General features: G+C 39.2%; 1 protein-coding gene across 2 annotated transcripts in view; it reads right to left on the bottom strand.

The window, feature by feature from the left end:
• Window positions 1–6,795: 6,795 nt before the first annotated feature.
• The window catches only part of LOC104960398 (protein disulfide-isomerase TMX3), a 30,953-nt gene continuing 18,053 nt past the window's right edge, over window positions 6,796–19,695 (bottom strand). The window contains exons 13-17 of one of the 2 annotated variants that reach the window (XR_799986.1): window positions 18,497–18,553; window positions 15,158–15,287; window positions 13,700–13,768; window positions 11,674–11,976; window positions 9,703–9,788 (exon numbers count right to left, since the gene is read on the bottom strand). Coding sequence is in view for 1 of the 2 variants with exons in the window: in XM_010788429.1 (XP_010786731.1) it covers window positions 9,507–9,788; window positions 13,700–13,768; window positions 15,158–15,287; window positions 18,497–18,553 (538 nt within the window). In the remaining variant the exon portion in view is untranslated. Of the gene's footprint in view, window positions 9,789–11,673; window positions 11,977–13,699; window positions 13,769–15,157; window positions 15,288–18,496; window positions 18,554–19,695 lie in introns of both variants that reach the window. The other variant, XM_010788429.1, reaches the window with a different exon arrangement.

Here is a 19,695-nt window from a genome sequence, read left to right as displayed (position 1 = left end):
CATTGAATTTTGTAGTGCCATTCTGTTTTCAAAGTGACAGAGCAGATAATTATCCAAATAAACAAACAATAACTTGCATAGTTTAAATATGAAAATACATGACATGTCAAACAATCTCAAACTGAACTTCCTCCAAACTTCCTCAGAAGAACTGCTGCAAAAAGAAAGTGAATACCATATAAAAAACAACCCCACAATGCCTTTGTCAAGCAGCTTTGCTTTTAAGGCAGTGACATGTGCAGCCTGGATGAGCAGTGCAGAAGTTGTCAACCAAAGATCCAGATAAATCTTCTCAGAGCTCCATGCACGCTGCCTCAGACCACCCTGGAGGATCTGGCCCGGAGGTTCATCAAGGACAGCTAGAGGCAGATTCCGAACTGGCCCTAAGCCCTGTTTTTCCCAAAGAGGGTTGTCTTCTGTGTCTTGCCCTTCTATGTGTCTTCTTTCCGTATGATGTGCGTGCCTCTGTGGTGTAGCTGCAAGTAGGGCAGAGATTGTCTGTCATGCATTTCCGCCTATCTGGACTTGGTTCAAACAGAGCGGAAAGTGAACGCACCGCTCAGAGTGGGCCGTGCAGTGCAACTCTTGCCAATGATGACAGAAGGGGAAAAGATGGGGAGGCGCACCTGGAGTTAATGAAAGAAATGTAAAGCTCATACGCAACATGAAAGGTCCTGCAGGATCACAGCCTGCCACAGCCACTTAGAGGCTGCATTTGTCATGAGCCGAGAACACGGCAAGGCAGCTAGTGTAGCCTTTAGAGAGTCCTCCGCTGCACCAGTTTGTATCAATCAGCCTATCCTGACAGCAGCACGAGACAGGAAGAGAAACAGATGCCAACATAAAAAGTAAACTGTAATATCAGCCGTCATCAAATATGTGTTGCAGAATTTTTTTTATACATTAAATTCTTAAGAATTAGATGAAAAGATGCACTCATGTGACCTCAAATAAAAGCCTGACATTGTCTCATACTGTTAAAAACTCAGGCACTTAGGAGGTAGGACCCAATTGCACGACCCGGGAGACAGAGGTAAAGTATTGGTAAGATACTTTATTTTTCCAAGATATAACAATGAACAACAAAAATTGGTCGATATAGCAAATCTGTAGGTGAGATGCCAAAATGAGAACAAAAGGAAAGCGCTCACGTGGTGAGGAACAAAACATATTAAGAGCACATAGAGAGCATAGACCTGACTGTGGCAAAAAGCAAGAACAAAGATCTGACCATGACAATAGACAAAACGCATAGACCTGAACATGACAAAAACGAACTAACACTGAACACTGGGAGACAGGGGAATTTAAGCACATGACAATAAGACACAGGTGGGAACAATCAGGGGCGGGACTGATGCTGATGAGCNCCACTGGGAAACTGCTCTCATAGTGAATTAATTTCAGTTTTCCGCACTCTCGCGGGAATATCTCCGCAATGGAGCGAGCTTAAGTTTCACTTTCGATTGCATGATATAGCCCAGCGCAACACCTCCGTCAAGCATGTTGCCACTTGTTTGTACCATTTTCAGGCGATTTGTAATCTGTTCTAGAAAAACGATGTGTTTTTTAGGATTTCAAGAAGCATATAGAACAAACAATGGATGTATTTTCTGAACATTTATCCATGCTGAAAGTAGATTTAGATGTGTTAGGAGTGAGATAGAGATTATTATCCAGTGTTGGGCAAGTTACTTCCAAAATGTAATATATTACATATTAATTATTACTCTCTTTTGAAAGTAATAAGTTACATTACAATATTACTGTCTCTGAAATGTAATGAGTTACACTACTTTAGTTACTTTTTAGTTACTTTCACCAAAATAACCGCAAAAGAATGGCTAGGTATTTTAAGCAATCGAAAGTGAAACTTAAGCTCGCTCCATTGCGGAGATATTCCCGCGAGAGTGCGGAAAACTGAAATTAATTCACTATGAGAGCAGTTTCCCAGTGGAGTGAAGAAAATACTTGAACCTCACAGGAGTCACTCCTCAGTTTATACTGTGTTTTGTTTCAATTAATGTATCATTTAGTTACAAATATGTGATATATCTGAACAACAAAGTGGTCAAAAATCTTTTTATTCATTTATTGGAAACATTTTCATGATCGCTTTTTTCTTTTTATATTTTCATTTACTGTCATTTCCATTCAGTCAGTCATTAAGTGCTATTAAAATGTTAATTTGCTACATATCCACACAAACAAACAAAGTGTGCAATCCAATTACTGTTAATCTAACTGGGTTTTGATAGATAATATATATATTTTTCTTCTCTCAATTATTTTATTTCTATTGTGCACTAATAATCAATATTAATCAAACTATTGTTCGTTTATACATTTTAAGAAAGGCGTTTATCTTTTTTGAGAATTAGTTCTTATTTGATTTTATTTATTGGGGTCTACAACAGATGATACAAATGTGTGTGTCAGTAAATGTGTGGCAGGGGTGTTTGTGAAAATAACGGGGACAGAGCTGCTGTCAGACGAACAGCTGTGCGGCGTCATCACAAACAGACGTCGCTTCACGTGACGCTCCGGAGGAAAGGACGTCCCATTGCTCTTAAAACTCATTTCCCTGCTTCTCGTGGTTTCCTTGCGTCCCTCCATGCTTCCCTGGAGGGAGGGACTAAACACAGGGAAACGACGCAAGTGAGGGAAGCAAGGATTTCATTTAACCGACCTGAGACGGGGCCAAAGACAGGAAACCAAGGAAAGATCTAAACAAGACAAAACAAAACGCAGACAGAAAACAAAAGACAGATCTAGACAAGAAAAAACACAACACAGACAGATCGTGACACCTGGCTCCGCTTAGCACCTATATTTAACATGTTGTAGGCTATTTTTGTTGAATATACAAAGAATTTATTATTTTATGGTGGATTACTTCTGGAAATCACTGCTCCTGCAAGCACCACCTTCGGACCGAGTCAGGCGAACCAATCCTGGCTTTAGCTTTATGTTTAGCTAGCAGACATGAGACTGGCTGGTCTGCGACAAATGTGATTATTTTGCAAAATGCTAAACCTTTTTCTCTAATTTTCTCCTATTTCCTCTGTATTCACAGTTAAACATAAGTATTACATCTTTCTTATTTGTTTAGATTAATTTTTGTGAATATTTGGTCGTGTAATGTGTGTGTTTAGCACAGAATCAATCCAGAACAAATCATGTACAAACAAGATAAGAAGACTGACACTTAAACGCTGCAATTGATATAAAAGATCAAACTTATGGAGGATAATATCCAAAGCTAAACGGGCAATGAATAATTTAATACACCAGTGTGGGTCCAGCTCTAATTAAAACTAAAACATAACTCATGTATACCCTTTTAGCTACATGTTTATTAGATATAGTAGTCCATTAATATTTAAAGACCACCAATACATTTAAATCATATCTCTCTCTCCACAACAAGCCAAACTTGATTCTTGTCTCTATTGCAGTGATGTAAAGATTGTTTTATGATCAGGTCTATAGGGCAGTATATGATATATATTCCATATAAACACGGCCCTCTCTTCTGAGCATGTCCCATCAAAATGTTCTAGACATGCCCTGAAGGGATTAATGTGCAAAAGCTCTTAACTTAAATAAATCCCACTTTATTCACACAATCTCGTGCTCAGCTCCTCATGCTCCAGTAGTATTCCCTGAGTTATCCCGTTTTCAGGGGTTAAAGGGATTCAGAGACCACAAGTTCTCCCTTTCAAATGTGCTGCTTGAGCTGCAAAACAGTGTGTATGCAATATAAGTATCGTTGAGTGTGGGTGTTGTTACTGTCACATCATTAAAAGCTGGGAGTAGCCTAAGCTCTGGACCCAGAAGGCCAGTCACGTAACATCCCTAGACATCTGAGTAGAAGGACTAAGGATCAGATTAAAGTTTAACTCATGCTAGGAAGGTTGTGACACACACCCTCATCCATGTGTCGATGAACCCGTGGTTTACCTTGACTCTGAAAGCTGATTTTAAGCTCTTTGGGTAATAAGGTTGGAGAAGGGATCTAGCCCCTGGCAAGTGACGGCAACAGCAGCTATGCTCAGGCTCATGTCACCTCCTCCATAACAGTTACATCTCAGGTACTGTAAGTCACCCTGACCCCCCCGAGGAGACAGGTCCCTTCAGTAAATGATCACGACCCGGGCGACATCATTAGGCAGCAGCCGTGTGACAGCAGATTGATAAGCAGAAACACTCAACAGGGAAATGCTTACAGTGCTTTTAGAGGTGACAGGGATAATATGAGCCATGCACTTGTTATTCTCTGCGGAGCGTTGCATCATTTGTACGCTTCAGCTAAAAATCAAGATTTGTCACAAACCAAGATATGGAGTTTGGATGCAGCGCTGAGCTGCACTCGTCTTGAATTTTTATCATTTCTAATAGACCATTTACCATGCTTCACACTTGAACAGTGAGCAAAGTTTAGCATAGTTTATCAAGTGCAACTACGCATAGCAAGTAATCAGAAATATTTAGGTTTATACTCAGTAATGTTGTGAGTAATGCGAGTTACTTTGTATCTTTGAATTTGTATCTTCATGGTTTATTGCACTTATTGTAAGTCGCTTTGGGTTAAAGTATCAGCTAAATTAAATGTACTGTAGTGTTAAAGTATATTTTGTAATATCAGTGACTTTAAAACAGTTGCCATTTTCTTCTGAGTCTAACTCTATGTATTTCCTATATTTAAGCCTAAGGCCTCCTTTGTTCTGATTGATTAGTTTAGTCACATGTGATTAAGAAACAAGGAAGTGTAATTGTTGTGTATTGGCGAAGTGGGGATAACAGTGAAGTCCTGCTTGTGTAAGTTATCTGCTTACATCAAGCTGTTTCTTCTAAATATAAGTGATACAACCATATTGCATCTTCAAAGCCTGTTTTTAAAAGGACCATGAATTTGGAATAAAGATTTGTATGCTGAGAAAAAGAATCAAGATTGTACAAACACTTTAACGTGGTCATATACAGAATCAGAATCAGAATACCTTTATTAGTCCCACAGAGGGGAAATTTGCAAACGTTTTAAAAAGTTGTTTAGCACTGAAGAAGTGCAGGTATTGACCATATGCTATGGAATGCCTGCTTCAATTATCACAGTTCTTTAGAATGTCAAAAGAAGGATACACATAAAAATGTCCACCGCTTTGAATGGGAATGTCATTGTACTCTCTCTATTTCTGTAACTATGTTCCAGGAGAGAAAGGAAAGCAGTGTACAGTAGGGGGCTGCCATAATGTGATTGTATGCAGTGTGGCCATTTTGTGGTGACCTTTATCACCAGGGAGCACTAATGGAGAGTTTAGGTTTTCATAGCACATTGTCAAAACTGAAATCATGATTGAAATTGTAATAAAAATTGTTTCCAAAATGTATGTTTTTTCTATTGCAAGAGTCAATATTTAATGTAGATTATCAGTGTGTAAATTGGACTCTGAATGTGTTGTTCTTATCTTCTTTTCAGCTGACAGTTACTATCCTCCAGATATCTATCCAGAAGTTGTGACAGCTTTGATGGGCTTCTTCCCACAGTCGATTTCACACAATCCAAAGGAAAAGTTTTGCAAAAAAATGTCAGGTCATAACAACAGCTAGAACAACCATCAATCGGCTGACAAGCGGCCATTAAACCCGGTTGAACTGTTGATGTGAAGTCACATCACCAAAAATAGGCTGATGGAGCTAAGAAAAATTATAAATAACCACTGAAGGGTAAAATAAACACATAAACATAGGCGTTTACTGTGGGGAGGTGACATCTGAAAAGGTCCAATTTACCGACATTGTTTGTGTAATTAGGCGTTGAGGTATTTGTGGCAGCATACGGACTTTAGCAGCTGCAGTCATCTATCAGCCGTAATGCAAAAAATACTGCTTTTCTAACTGGATCAGCAAAGCCTTACAGAGGAAAAAGTGTGGGTTCGTTTCCATGGTGAGCAAAGCTAATAAGCCATTGTTGAGTGACACAAACGGAGCTCAGAATTCCCCTGAAAAACTCATGCTCCAAGCACCAGCCATCTCTCATTTTGCCTTGACCCTCCACGCAACCCTCCACTATTAAACACCTCTATTATTACTATCTTGCCTTTACGTCAGAACGAGAAGCGAGGTGTAATTGCCCTTGTCTAGTGCATGAGATTGTTGCTTCTCCGATAGAAAAGAGACAGCAGGCCTCCTTCATTTGCCACGCAATGAAACTCATTCGCAGAATATATAGCGAGGTAATTGAGCGGTGAATTACTTTTTGCATCAGCACCACTCAATGACACTGATTCTGATGTAGTAATATATTATCTCCCCCTTTGCGGTAATTTATCCCTTAAATGACATACAATGGAAAATGAACATTCTCCTGCTTTATCAGACCTGAAAAACAACCTATCAAATTTCACAAAAGCAACATTTTCTTTCCTCTCTCTCTCTCAAATTGTGTAAGGGTCAGGCCTTTTAGAAAGTACGCTGGGACTTGGTGATTTTTCATTATGTAAAGTCACGTAGGCCTATCTAAGTTTAACTTTAGAACGCTGTCATTCCCTAAAGAGAAGAAATAAATGATTTTCACATCAAGTAAAGCAATCAGGCGCGGTTTAACCGGGATCTCCAAAAATGTGATTATATCTGCTATAATTGAGACACCTCTACGTAGGATTATACCGTCGATGGAGGGAAAACACATTTATACGTGTGATAATTGGAGATAGATGGAAAAATAGATTGTCTAAATGGAAAACGGGCAAAGAATATGTACATGAGATGGACAAAAGATAACAGTCGACCAGAAAAAAAGAGGACAATCTTTATTTCAATCTTTCAAACCTGTAATAAAGTGTGACAATCTCAATTCCAACCCAAAGAGGAAGTTTGGCAGAGAATGGTAGGCAACTACAAAGACCAGAAGGCAAGGCGTGGGCATGGTTTCCTTTAGTGCAGTTTCACAGTAACAATACAGATAACTTCTGTATATTTAAAACAACAGGTGTGCTTAGGTTGAGGTTCCTAAGTTGATCAAGTTACAATATTTACTGAACTATAAAAGCACAATGAAATGAATAACAAATCGTCAAGTGTATTACTCAGCTACTGTACACTTTTTTTTTAACGTGTATGAGAATTGAAGATTACCCTTTCACGATATTGATTTAAACAGCTTAAAACATGTAGAACTAACCGCAAAAGATCATCTTAAGTCAAAGTCTATATAGGAGTTCAGTTGTGACTATTGGAGAAGCGATTGAAAGCTCAAGCTAAAGTTAAGATGTGGACTAAGAGTTAAGAATGATTTAGTCATGCCACAGTTCCCAAGGTCAGGGATGAAGCTAATGCTCATTCATCACCATGTGTTAAAGTTCCCTTGAGGGAAAGCCTGTTATAAACTGTCATTGCACATTTCAAACTTTTAATTACTCTGCTGCACTGTATGTTAAATATAATGAATTAATGTTTCATATGAATAATGTAAAATAAATGCAGAGTGAATAATAATCTGGCAAACCACTCTGGAGGAATAGTTTGACATTTTAGGAAGAACCGTTACTTGCCGATAACAATTAAATGTCTGTCTGATGGATATACAAACAGGGCTAGCAGCTGATTAGCTTAGCCTAGCTTAGCAAAGAGACTGGAAACAGGGTGAAACAAATCTTTGACTGTGATTAAATATTTGAAAGAAAAAAAACGCCAACCAGCTCACTAATGAATATACTATATTGTTTGTTTAATCTGTATAATACTGTATAAACTATTGTATAAAATATTGTGGCTTTACTGGAGGTTAGCCAAGTTAAATGTGCAGGTGTAGTGACTTCCTGATAGGCTATTCCCTGTCAGTATCCAGGCAACAAGAAAACACACACCAATTCTACACAATAAAAAGAAATGTAATTTTAAAAAGTAAGTGATATTATCTTTTGAGAGAATCAAGATAGCTGTTTTCCCTTAGTCATAGTGTTTGTGCTCAGCTACGCTAACCACCTGCTAAAACTAGGTTCATATGCTTCCCTTCAGACACACGAGTGGCTTCAACTTTCCTATATAAAGCTTGGCAAAAAGTGAATAAGCATAAATATTTTTAAAGCATTTTTATTTTTGCTAATGCACTAATCACGAGTGAGCTTTTAACAGTTGATGAAAACATGCTTTTGTCTCCATGGAAACCACTGTATATCAAATCTTAAGATTGCAACCTGAGTTTCGTGTTAACTTAAGGTTTACCTTTAATATAGAATATAATGAAAGGTGTTCTCAGGAGCCCCAAAATCCAACTGGATGCACTCAACTGTGCATTTAAAAAAAATAAAATGGTATTACACTGGGTGCACTTTTCATGAAATAAGCTTTCTACTAGAATCCGAGAGCAAGCTCTAACCTCTTCTTGATTCAAGCTACAACATACACTTTAGTCATGAGGGAACTAAAATAGGATTGAGATTGATTTCTGAGCCTTGAGAAAACTAACAATATGGGGTTATGACTGACACAAAGCAATGAAACTAAGAAGAAGGAAGACAGGCTTCATATTTTGTACGCTCAGTGTACATCTCAGTGCATGAGGATTTAAACTTCAACCTGCCTACTGAATTCAATATAGCAGCCAGTGATGGAGGACAGATTGAAATAAGGAAACAGAAAGAGCCAGTCTATCTGAGCAATATGAGTTGCTAAAAGTTGCAGGAACTACTGATGCATGTTATGACTGTCTGATGTACAGGTACAGACCTTCTACGCAAGGAATTCTGAGCAGGTTTCATGTTGAAAAAAATATCCATATGCCATATTCTAGTATAAGACAGACTGATAGCCATTACCACTAGGTTTTTTCATCAACTATTTTCATAAATAGACAGTAACAGGTAGCTGGCATTTGAAATTAAGTGAATTGTTTGACTATCTCGGCACTTAGCACCCCTAGAAGTAGAAGAAACAGAATAATTATTTTCAGGCAGTAACATACAAAACAAAAAAGCACAGACTTATGGCAAATGTTCCTTCTTGGGCACTTTCTTTTTCTACACACTTTAATCTATCACTTTCGGTAGAAGGTAGGAAGCAAACTAAATTATTCTGTGTATTCAGTTTCAAGATGTATTCAAGAAATGGATTCTGAAAGAAAAAAACGGGAAAAAAGGACATAATAGGGGCATTTAAGTGGTAACAAAACAACATGGGAAAGGGTCAAACATCAAAGGATAAACCACCGTTTGGTCGATCGTAATAAATAAGTGGTTTGTTTGATTCACAGTCATTCCTTCTCTTGAACATTATGTTTTAAACTCCATCATTAAAAAGCTTTTATTGTGAAACATGGCTTCTCTCAGCAGCTGGCCTTAAACACAGAACTGGAAGATGGGAGAACAGTCTGTGCTAGAGGGGCTTCGAGGGGAAGTGATATGAAAAACAAAGAAGCAGAACAGTAATACATCGATATGTCTTTGAGTTTCATGTCACCGCATTTGCCTAGGCCTCTCATCCTCTCTCCGGTGGGAGCCCCTATGTTAATCGGTTTTCTTCTCTTCGGGATCCTTCTCCCCTGCATCGTCTTCTTCGTTCTCTTCGTCTTCGGGGCCCTCCAGCTCAGCGGTGCGTTGCCTCTCCTCGTCCTCCTCCTCCTCGTCCTCCTCCTCTTCATCAGTCAGGCCCTCCCTCTTGAGCGCATCCATGTCATCTGAGCCATCATCTGACTCGGCTGTGCAGATGCCGTAGCACATCAGGCTAATTACACCCAGCGGTAGGCCAAACAGGAAGCAGCCCAGCATCGGAGAGCTGCGGAACACCGACTGATGTAGGAGAGCAGGAGACAAAAGATGAAAGGAAGACAATGAAAGGGGACGTGTGAGGGAGAATATGGAGACAAAAGGGAAAATAAATGGGGATGGGTTGAGGGAAATAATGGAGTAAATGAGGAAAGCACAGAAGAGAGAAAATATTATAATTTTGCTGCACGATTAAATGTATTTCAGAAGAAAAGAAATCCAAGCTTGTTTACTTAAACCACTATGAGAATGGACTCTGCAATTTTCTTGAAACCCTTTAAATTGCTTAATCTTATTAAGTGAAAGGCTGCATGAAAAATGTTAGTTAACTAAAAGTATGCAAGTATAATCAAGCAAAAGCACTACATGATATACTATATTAATGAGGCCTTATTATGCTTTTTGGCATTTTCCCTTTCTTGTTGTGTGTTCTATATGTTTTGGTGCATGTAAATGGTCTGCAAAGGCTCAAATCCGCAATTCCCTCCAGAGGGAGTTTCTCTCCCACACACTCTACCTGAAATGCATGGTGGGAATCCTTTGTTTAATCCTGTAATTATATAATAATAATGATAATTGTGACGTCTGTGTAACAGTCACACTTCTTGTGGCTTGTGCTCTAACACATTGTATGTGAGGGAGGGGCATATCTAAGAGGTTGACCAATCACAACAGAACCGGACAGCTAACCAATCAGAGCACACTGGGCTCTGGTTTCAGACAGAGGGTGAAAGGAGTAGAGGCACAGAATACAAAAAATATGTACCTGAAATTGAGCATAATTGTTCCTCTTTAAAAAGTAAAAGTCCTCAGACATTTTTCACTTAAAAGATCCAAATAGTTGCCAATAAATTTTCTGACAATTGTGTCTCTTTCACAGTGTGTCTTTAGCATAAAACAGCACAAACGTGAAGTGAGTTATCAGGCTGTTTAATAAAAGGGTTACGTGTCTCTAAACAGCCAGTGTTTACAAGAGTAAAGAGCCTAAGCTATTAGGGTTGAGTGAATTCAAAATCCTATTTAGAGATCCAAATGTGTTTGTGAGAAAAATTGCAGGCAGCCTTTTATTGTTTCAGTGGAGACTGTGCTTTTTTTATTCATTCATTTATTCATTCATTTGCATTCTGCCATTAAGCTTTGTGAGAGTGTTTAGAAGGCAGGTCACAAATCATTTGCAGAAACTCGAGCAGGCTTTAATATTTAAGCATTAATTACATTTCTTTCATGTATTTTCGCAATGTCTGTATTATGTTACACTGTGGTGTTCCGTCTTGTAATGTGCTGTCTTGTTTGCTTTTATTTTGTTTTACACTGATGACCATACTGAAGAGTGTTACCCTTTTATCTGTAATCCTTTGGTGTATTGAACATTCAGTTTGAACTGAAATAAAGAGAGAAATATCACTTTTTCAAACTCAGGCAGAGGACCAACTTCATAAACAAGTCTGTCTGAAGATAATTCTGTTCTAATAGGCTTACATGTCCTTGCTACACAGTAAAAAAATAAATAAATCACAAACATCTGTAGCTTTGTGTATATGAGCTGCATATGTTGTGAATGACCGTTTTTTCTTCAGTAAGATAAAGTATTCTATATTTTTCCTCTTCACCTATAACCTGTAGACTCAATATAATTTAGTTTCCGGTAAATGAAAGTGTCTCTGCATTAATCCCCAAGGATCAGATAGATGAAAATACAGTAACTGCTCAAACAGCTCAATCACATCCATGTCTCCCTGAACCTGCATAGAAAATGTAACATTTCTGGGACACTCCACTACCGCGAAACACCATCCCCGCGGGCACAACAATGTCCGAGTCACTGAAGGACAACTTCCTCTTTAAATGATCTTGGTGACAAATGAGTCATTTGGCTTTAGTATAGCAGGATACATCAGAGACAATGTACCTAGAAGGGAGTATTCGGTCACAACTTCTGTCAGGCACCGAGCTGAGAAGAAGAGAAATATTCATGTTGCCTCCAGTCATTGCCACAGGAAGAGGGATGGTAATTGCCGGTGCCGTGTGATGCTAGATGAGGTAGAGATGGGTATGCTATGCTAACACAGCTGGCAATGAGTCATAGCGGTTAATGTGGCTGCTTCCTCATGCTCCTGTCAGATGTGCATTCAGATAGGCTCTCCGGGGACAAGGTGATAGCTGCTGCCTTTCTGCTTCGTATCATATCGAGACACCGTGCTGATGCATGCATCTCATCACATTTAAGAAAGGAAGAAGAAAATAAAGGTTTAAGACAAGCCCTCTCCGAATGTAGGTTACTTACTCTTGTGGAGCTGCTAATGAGAAACAAATAAAACCCTGCACACTTTGTTCTTATACAGCTCAGAATACTTTTTTTTGTATAAAAACGTTCCACTGATATGAACTATGAAACCGGATCTGACAACTTAAAAGTTAAAACATTCAATAAAAACATTCTTCTCACTTCAAGGTCAACTTCTAGAAGTCGCTATACCTTCAATTTTCCACCTCTTCCAGAATAACATCTATAATTTTCCTTTAAGAGTTCTCCACATCCCTTTAAGGACAGCTTTATCTGTGGTTACAGTACAACACAGCTGTATTTACATTCCCATCACACCCGTAGTAGAAAGAAAAAAACACCAGTTGCCTTAAAAGAACCAAGTACTTAGAGTCAAAGTGGGAGGAGAAGCACGTTCAGCCTCCTGACCCTGTCTACTTGTCTTCACTCCACCTCATCCTGCTGCTGTGTTTCCTGATTCTCTTTTTCCGTAAAGTGTTTTCTGCCTACATTGCATATTCTGGGCCGTTTTCCCAGTCTTGTCCTCTGAATGTTGTTTTTCTTGGACGGGGAAAGAGCAGGGCACCTGGGCATTTGCAATATACAGTATTTTACCTAAATTGGCAAACACTGACAAGGTGAGGCATGGTGTGAAGCATATAAACAAGTACAAGGTGTTCAGTAGCATCGTAAAAATGAATGGTGTTTGGGTTGGGCAGCAGGTTACCGTAATAAATCAAGATGGGAATAATAATATTAGGCTGATACTCAGGAATACTTTTTTTTTTTAATCAACAGTGGACCAATGACAAAGCGTAATGTGAATTGTCATACAGACAAACTCTTAAAAAGATATCTCACCTGAATTTGTGGTTTGTCTTTAGTTTATGAGTGTTTTAGAATCTTTCAGCTCATTGTTTTGGCCACAAATGTCATTTCTTTGTTCACTATTATTGCTTTTTCTTCAGAACCTCAACTCCATATTTATGCAAATGTTGCTAGGTCAAACAAATTGCCTTATTAGCTTTGTCTTAACTTTATTTGTAGGCTTTATTGCACTGATTCCAAGTGGCCATACAATTCAATGAATGGCAGTTTACCTATATGTATACCCTCTCCAATATCTACACAAAATAAACTCGTAAAATAAAACTAAATATATCTGAAATATGTGAGTTTTAAAGATTTAATCGAGTCAAAAAAGGTAAACCTGAATTTGTTAAAATATTTTCTATTGCCGTTTTCAGTGAAACTCATGATGCGGTATTCTGATGAGGAACATGTTTTGACCTATTTTGCAATTAGATAGATAGATATATACTTTATTCATCCAAAAAATAGGAAATGATTTTGTTCCAGCAGCATTGTAAAGGGTTACCCAAGTTAAAAGATACAATAAGACAAATTGAGTACTCAGTAGTCTCACTAGGCTACAGGAATATATAGAAATATAACATCGTCACATAATGGCATTGGATTGAATATACATTATAATTGTGCAAAAGAGCTATTGTGCAAATTGTTCTGGGTTGGTTTGGTTTAAATGAACCTAACCTAAATAACCAAATAATAATATGATTATGATATGACACATTATTGTATTTCAGTGACATTGTGCTTGGGAAATGTTCTTCGTGTACTGTAGCTACTTAAAAGAAACTCAACAACTTACCATAATGGTGGATCTGGCATCGAAGGCCACACGTTTGATCCTCTGAATGAAGCCGTCACCTCCATTCGCCTGCAGGGAGACACACCATTTAATTAATAAAGACGGATGACGTACATTTCCCCTCTGTGGGACTAATAAAGGTATTCTGATGAGTTACTGTGTATTATATGTTAAACCATTTGATAGAAGGAGTTAGGGACAATCCCTAATTAACAGAACAATTATCAATTTGTCAATTAAAACTTCTCAAACTACTCACGCAGTATGCTCCCAGTTATCCAGGACTTAATGGTCAGTAGTACATCCCAGACATTTAAAATATTGTTTAATTACCCGCTTCTCTGCACAAATGACCAGCTTCTAGTTTACTCAGTCCAGCAGTTCTCTGTCTGAGCTCATTTGTGAGCAACAGCACCTGGGTAGCCAATGGGTGATCTGTCCCGGCGCTAATTCATCAGGATGGCCAATTAGTGAGCACTGACTGAGCAGGACTGCAGTGAGCGCGCTGAAATGGGATGTGTTTTTTCTTTCGTGGAAGCAGCTGTTGCACAAACCTATGTTTATGCCGTGCGAGGACTGCATAAGTAGTTTGAGAAGTTTTATCAAACATTTGTATGGCATTGTAGATGCCTTCTTATTGCAAAGGATAGAGAGCGGGAAACTGAAGCTTGCCTATTTACCACAAGAGCAGAAATCTGGGAAAAGGAGATGCTTTTTTTTAGGAATTCCCTTAGAATCAGCATGGGAGATTTATGCAAATGTATTGTTCGGGACTCAACAGGAAAAAAATAAATCAGCTTTTCGTGTTTCCCCAAGAAAGGATAAGAAGCCCATGAAATCTAGCTTTTACAATTTTTCTGTCCATTGTCCATTACTTTGTGTATTTCTACATGAAGCACCAACAAGCCTCATGGTAGATTTTACAAGCATGACAGGAAGACACGGAAACTGTCCTTGGTTTCAACCAGACTGCAGAAACATGGAGGTTTCCGTGGCTGCTTTTTTCGGTGGGAGGAGGTTTGTTTTACCAAGCAAAAAATAGCCGGGCCAAACAGCCAGAGGTCCTGTCAATGTTTTCCAAGAAAGAATAGGACAAGACCTCTGGCTGTTTGGCTTATGGTTTAATGCATGTGGTGACTTCAGTAGAGGAAAGAGATGACATTTTATTTCCAGATTACAGAGTTATGGTTTAATCTCAGTGTTTGAAAAAATTATTATAGGTAATCCATTCAGGAAGGGCAACCGTATGAAATATAAACATGCAAAAGGAGATTACAAAAAAAATGCCTCATCTGCTAGGACAATGGACTTAAAATGCAAGACAACATGCCTGATTAATGGAGACCACTGGTGTGATTACAATGGTACAACATGCAGGGAAGGGAGGGCAAGGGGCTACTCTGAGCTGAATGCATAAACAGAAAGCAGCGGAGGGGGGGAAGAGGAGAAGATCTGGACCTGTGCAGAACCGTTCAAAACGCCGTTGATGAACTGGACCAGCTGCTCCATGGTCTCGATGGGCTCGCCGGGCAGGAAGTACTGCTCGTTGGATGTGTTGAGGATGATAACGGAGGGCACCGTCACCTCGCTGAGGAAAGACAGGAAACACAGCTTTTAATCTTCCTAACCCCGGCGCCTTGGACTGCCATTATCAAAGTGCATCATTAGATGGGAACAAATTGTGATTCCTTTCAAGAGGAGATTGCAACAGAGAGAATAAAATAGCAAGATAAACAAACCCTTTGTACTCAGAGCAACCTAACTTTTCCCATGAGCATTATTTCTAAGAGAGGAGGGTTTTTTTTCTGTCTGAGGAAAAAGGAGAAGGCCTATTTTAGAGTGGCATTTCTTCTATCTTTTATGCATACAGTGCGCCACTCAGGGGCTTTATGGGTCTGTAACGGTCACAGTTAAAGAGACCTTTACAAATTGCTGCTGACAAGTGAATCGCTGGGAGTCCAGAGGAAAGCATCCATACTGAGACACATACAAGACTTATACAGAGACACTGCACACTCCCCAGTCCACTTATTTCCACAAATCAGCAGAGGAATTACAAAACACAGTGCGATAGCGAACAAGGTCATATAAACAGGCAATCCCTCTTCCGGCGTCTCGCACAGCACCAAACCCTTGGCTTAGATAAGGTATCCCAATGCTTAGAACACACACATACACACATACACGGTCCATCACGACACCTCACACCCCTGCAGTGTTACTCAACCCGGCAACAAATTGCTCACACACGCATCCATCACTGTCCCCATGCTGCGATCAGGAGTGCAAACACACGCCAATGCGGAAGAGTCATCAATGCCTCACTACCCTGTCCAGCTGAGAAACACACACACACACACACACACACACACACACACACACACACACACACACACACACACACACACACACACACACTGAGGGCGCAGTACACCTGACATCCAGCCCACTCCAACAGATGGCACCCATTTAAAGTAAATATGGATTAGCCTATTCACCTCTGTAGGTGGTGACTGCTGGGGGTTTGCTACCCATAATGAAGGCTCATATACTGTACTGTATAGAATTATAGCTGGCAGGAAAGACATATTCAAGTCATTTCTCTTGCCACTGCCAAAACCAGCTGCCATACTGTATAATTAGGGGGATTATCTTTTTCCATTATTATTATCATTATAGAATTATTCGGATTTAATGCATGTTTGTTTTGATATTAAAAGAACAATCTTAAGGCGGTCACAATATCAGATTTTATTAACAACATTATTGTACTATGAATATATACATTTTTAGTGGTGTAGAGGGATTGTAACCATATTTGCACACTTTATTATTATTTATTTATATTTATTATACGCTGGATTATTAACACAATATTATCATGCGTGTATAACTAACATGATATAATGTTTGGGTTATGTTATTGACAATACTTGTATATCATGACACCCCAATATTACAGTCTAGTAGTACAGTACAAAACAGGAGGTCTTTAGCTTAGCATAAGCATAATTGCACTTTTCCTTAAAAAACTACAGTGGTTTGCTTTATGCTGAGAGTTAGATAAGAAGCATAAACACAGAACATAGGAACACAAAGCACAAACAATTTAAAGCTGATCCTGCTGAACAATATTAAAATCTGAATTTGAAACTATTTGTAGTCCAATCCTTTTGGGGTATTTTAATGTTGTTGTTTTTGAGACTGGTTCATTATCAGCAATTCATTAATGTTGTCTTCTCCACGTTTTTGTTACTGGAGGCATTTTCTGGGCTTTAATTATTGCAAGAGGACTTAATTAAAAAGCTCACCGTAAACAGAAATAATGATTATCACAATGTGTCCAGAAAACATATATTTTGGATGCACTGAGACATAAAATCTGGACCATCAATCTGCCACCTAAAAAAAGAACAACTTGGTACTTTTTGATGAAATACTGTATATTTAAATCTGTAGACTAAATGTATTTATACTGCTGTTTGTGAGCTGAAACGTGCAATTGTCACACATTGCCAGTTGGTATTACAGTGTTCTTTGTACTCATTCACATTCTATGATTACAACTCTCCCCTTCACATAGACTTTTCAGTCACCTCACATCTCTTCAGGTTTTTTTACAGCCCACAACGCATTCCATATAAGGGGTTAGTGATAATCCAACGTTTAGACAGATGCAGAGGCAGCCCTGGGCTTAGAGTGGTGCTCATGTTGTATATGTGTGGATGTGTGGATTCATGAGTGTTTCCATGTGCCTCTGGTGAAAGCAGGGGCAGTCTCACGCCAGAAAGAGGGCTGCCAGAACACAGTAATCGCTGTGATGACAGAAAGAGGGATAAAAAGCCATCAGATTTATTTCCCTGGCCCTCCTAAGGGAGAGAATTAGTGGCCATCGACAGGCCAGGATTTTATTCCTCAAAGGAGGGCAATTAATCCCACGCTACAGCAGCCAAATCCAGTCCTGGAGAGCCCGGCAAATACATATTGTATCAACTAATACAAAATTAGGAAGGCTAATCACCTCTTTTATTCTTACAATACAAAACGGTGCCTGTCTCGTGTCAGCCGTGCACCAGGAGTCTGTTGTTGTAATATTTCCAACATGTCTCCTACTGTACTTACCGCTACTTTTAATTACACAGGACTTAAACAACCGTGTCTGCTGTAATCTCCCTTATACAAACAATAAAATGCTCAAATTAAAATAACATCCTGCAGCGGTCCATTACGCTCAGAGATTCTCACACACACAACACACATAATTAGACACTGTACTTTAGTGGGTACAAAACAGACACGCCGACTACTACAGCCCTGTAACACTAGCGGGGTTCTGTCTAATTAAAAGTGTGTGATGTCAGCAGCAGCAGGCCCCCCCACCTCCTAGCCCAACACACCAACAGGCGGCTTGGCTCTGTATCATTAGTGCTGCCCTTTGACAAGTTATTAAGACACATGGCCGCTATAGATCTAATCCATGCATAGCCTTATCCGTATATTCCTCATATAATCCACCCACTATAATGTACTTGCACAAGCAGATTTGTGGGAAGCTTTTTTTCATATCATATGCGAGTGTGATGGGGGTGGGGGGGGTTTATATCTCCAAGAGCACTACAAAAAGAAATGACAGTTTGTGTAATTGACTTCTCCACAAGAGAGCATCTTTAATGGCAGCGGCTGGCATTACAAGTCAGTCCCGCGCTGCATAAGTAGCTGACAGAAGGTAATATGAGGTAAAGAAAAAGAGCAGGCTAACATGAAAAGAGAGAGGTGGGCTGGATTTGAAACACTCACCCCATAATGAGGCTGTTAATGTAGTCGTTCCCATCCATGTGGCCAAACTGGAAGTCTCTGTAGAGGGAAGACAAAGCAGTGGAATGAGCAAATAGCAAAAACAACGTACTGTACAACATACATATTTTCTCCTTTCTTTTTTTAAAAGTATTTATTTTGTATTATTTTGATGTTATTTCTTTCTTATGTATTTTTCGGCATTTGGTACCCATTGTCATAAATGATAATACATATTGATATAAACATGCAACACAGCACAATTCCCAAAGCATTTTTCCCTTCCTTAGCGGACTCCATAAAAATAGGAACCTACACCCACAAATTTGACAGCACCTTGAATACCATAGCATGTTTCTGCTATGAGAAAAAATTAGATTTTGTCATGGCAGAAAAAGAAAAAAAATATCCCCAAAGCTCCGTCCTTTGCTGTCTACCGTTTCTCCTCATCTTTCCCCCACCACAGAAAAGACTCAGGTGATTTATCTAAATGATAAGGCGGTAGGAGGAATTCAATTTGTATCTCATTGTGCTGCAGTATGTCTGGCAGAGTGTATTGTGGGAAGACTAGGAAAGTGTGGGGGAGGCGGTTGCACAAGTCCAGGAAAAAGCCAGTGACTTCAACTGAATGACTGATTATAGGGCCTCTACATGTATATTATATTCGTATTGCATTATAGCTACATCTCGCGCTTTTGTCCCCCAGGGTGCTTCAAAATGCCGCCTGCCCTTACAGTATATCAATGACACCATTATGAAGACTATATCATAACTCCAGTGAAAGGCAATATTACATCACTCTTTGTTAGGTTTAATAGTGCTGACAATAGTGACTGGGAATAAAGCTCATCAAAAATATTCAACTTCTGGGACACACAAAATGTGAATTCCTCTACATTATCAATTCGAACAATATTCACAGATGCGTTTCCCATGAATGTCCATTTTCCCACTCCCACTGACATTTCTTGGCAAGGCTTTTGAGCAAACCGGCCAAGAAGGGCGAGTCAAATGACTGAGAAACGTTTATGTGAGAAGAGGCAAGGAGCAAGAATGCACAAGAGTTGGAGATTTGTGCTAAATGTTCCCAATGGTAAATGCTTAAGTGTCTGCTACTCATTTAACTCGGTGGATTTTTACCACTGAATGTCATTTTTATTGACGTTATCGGACACGCCATGTGGTTCTCATGAAAAGAGTGT

This window comes from Notothenia coriiceps, unplaced genomic scaffold (assembly GCF_000735185.1).
Source record: "Notothenia coriiceps isolate Sejong01 unplaced genomic scaffold, NC01 NC01_scaffold00001364, whole genome shotgun sequence".
NCBI lineage: Eukaryota > Metazoa > Chordata > Actinopteri > Perciformes > Nototheniidae > Notothenia > Notothenia coriiceps.
This window is presented reverse-complemented; position numbering and strand designations above follow the sequence as displayed.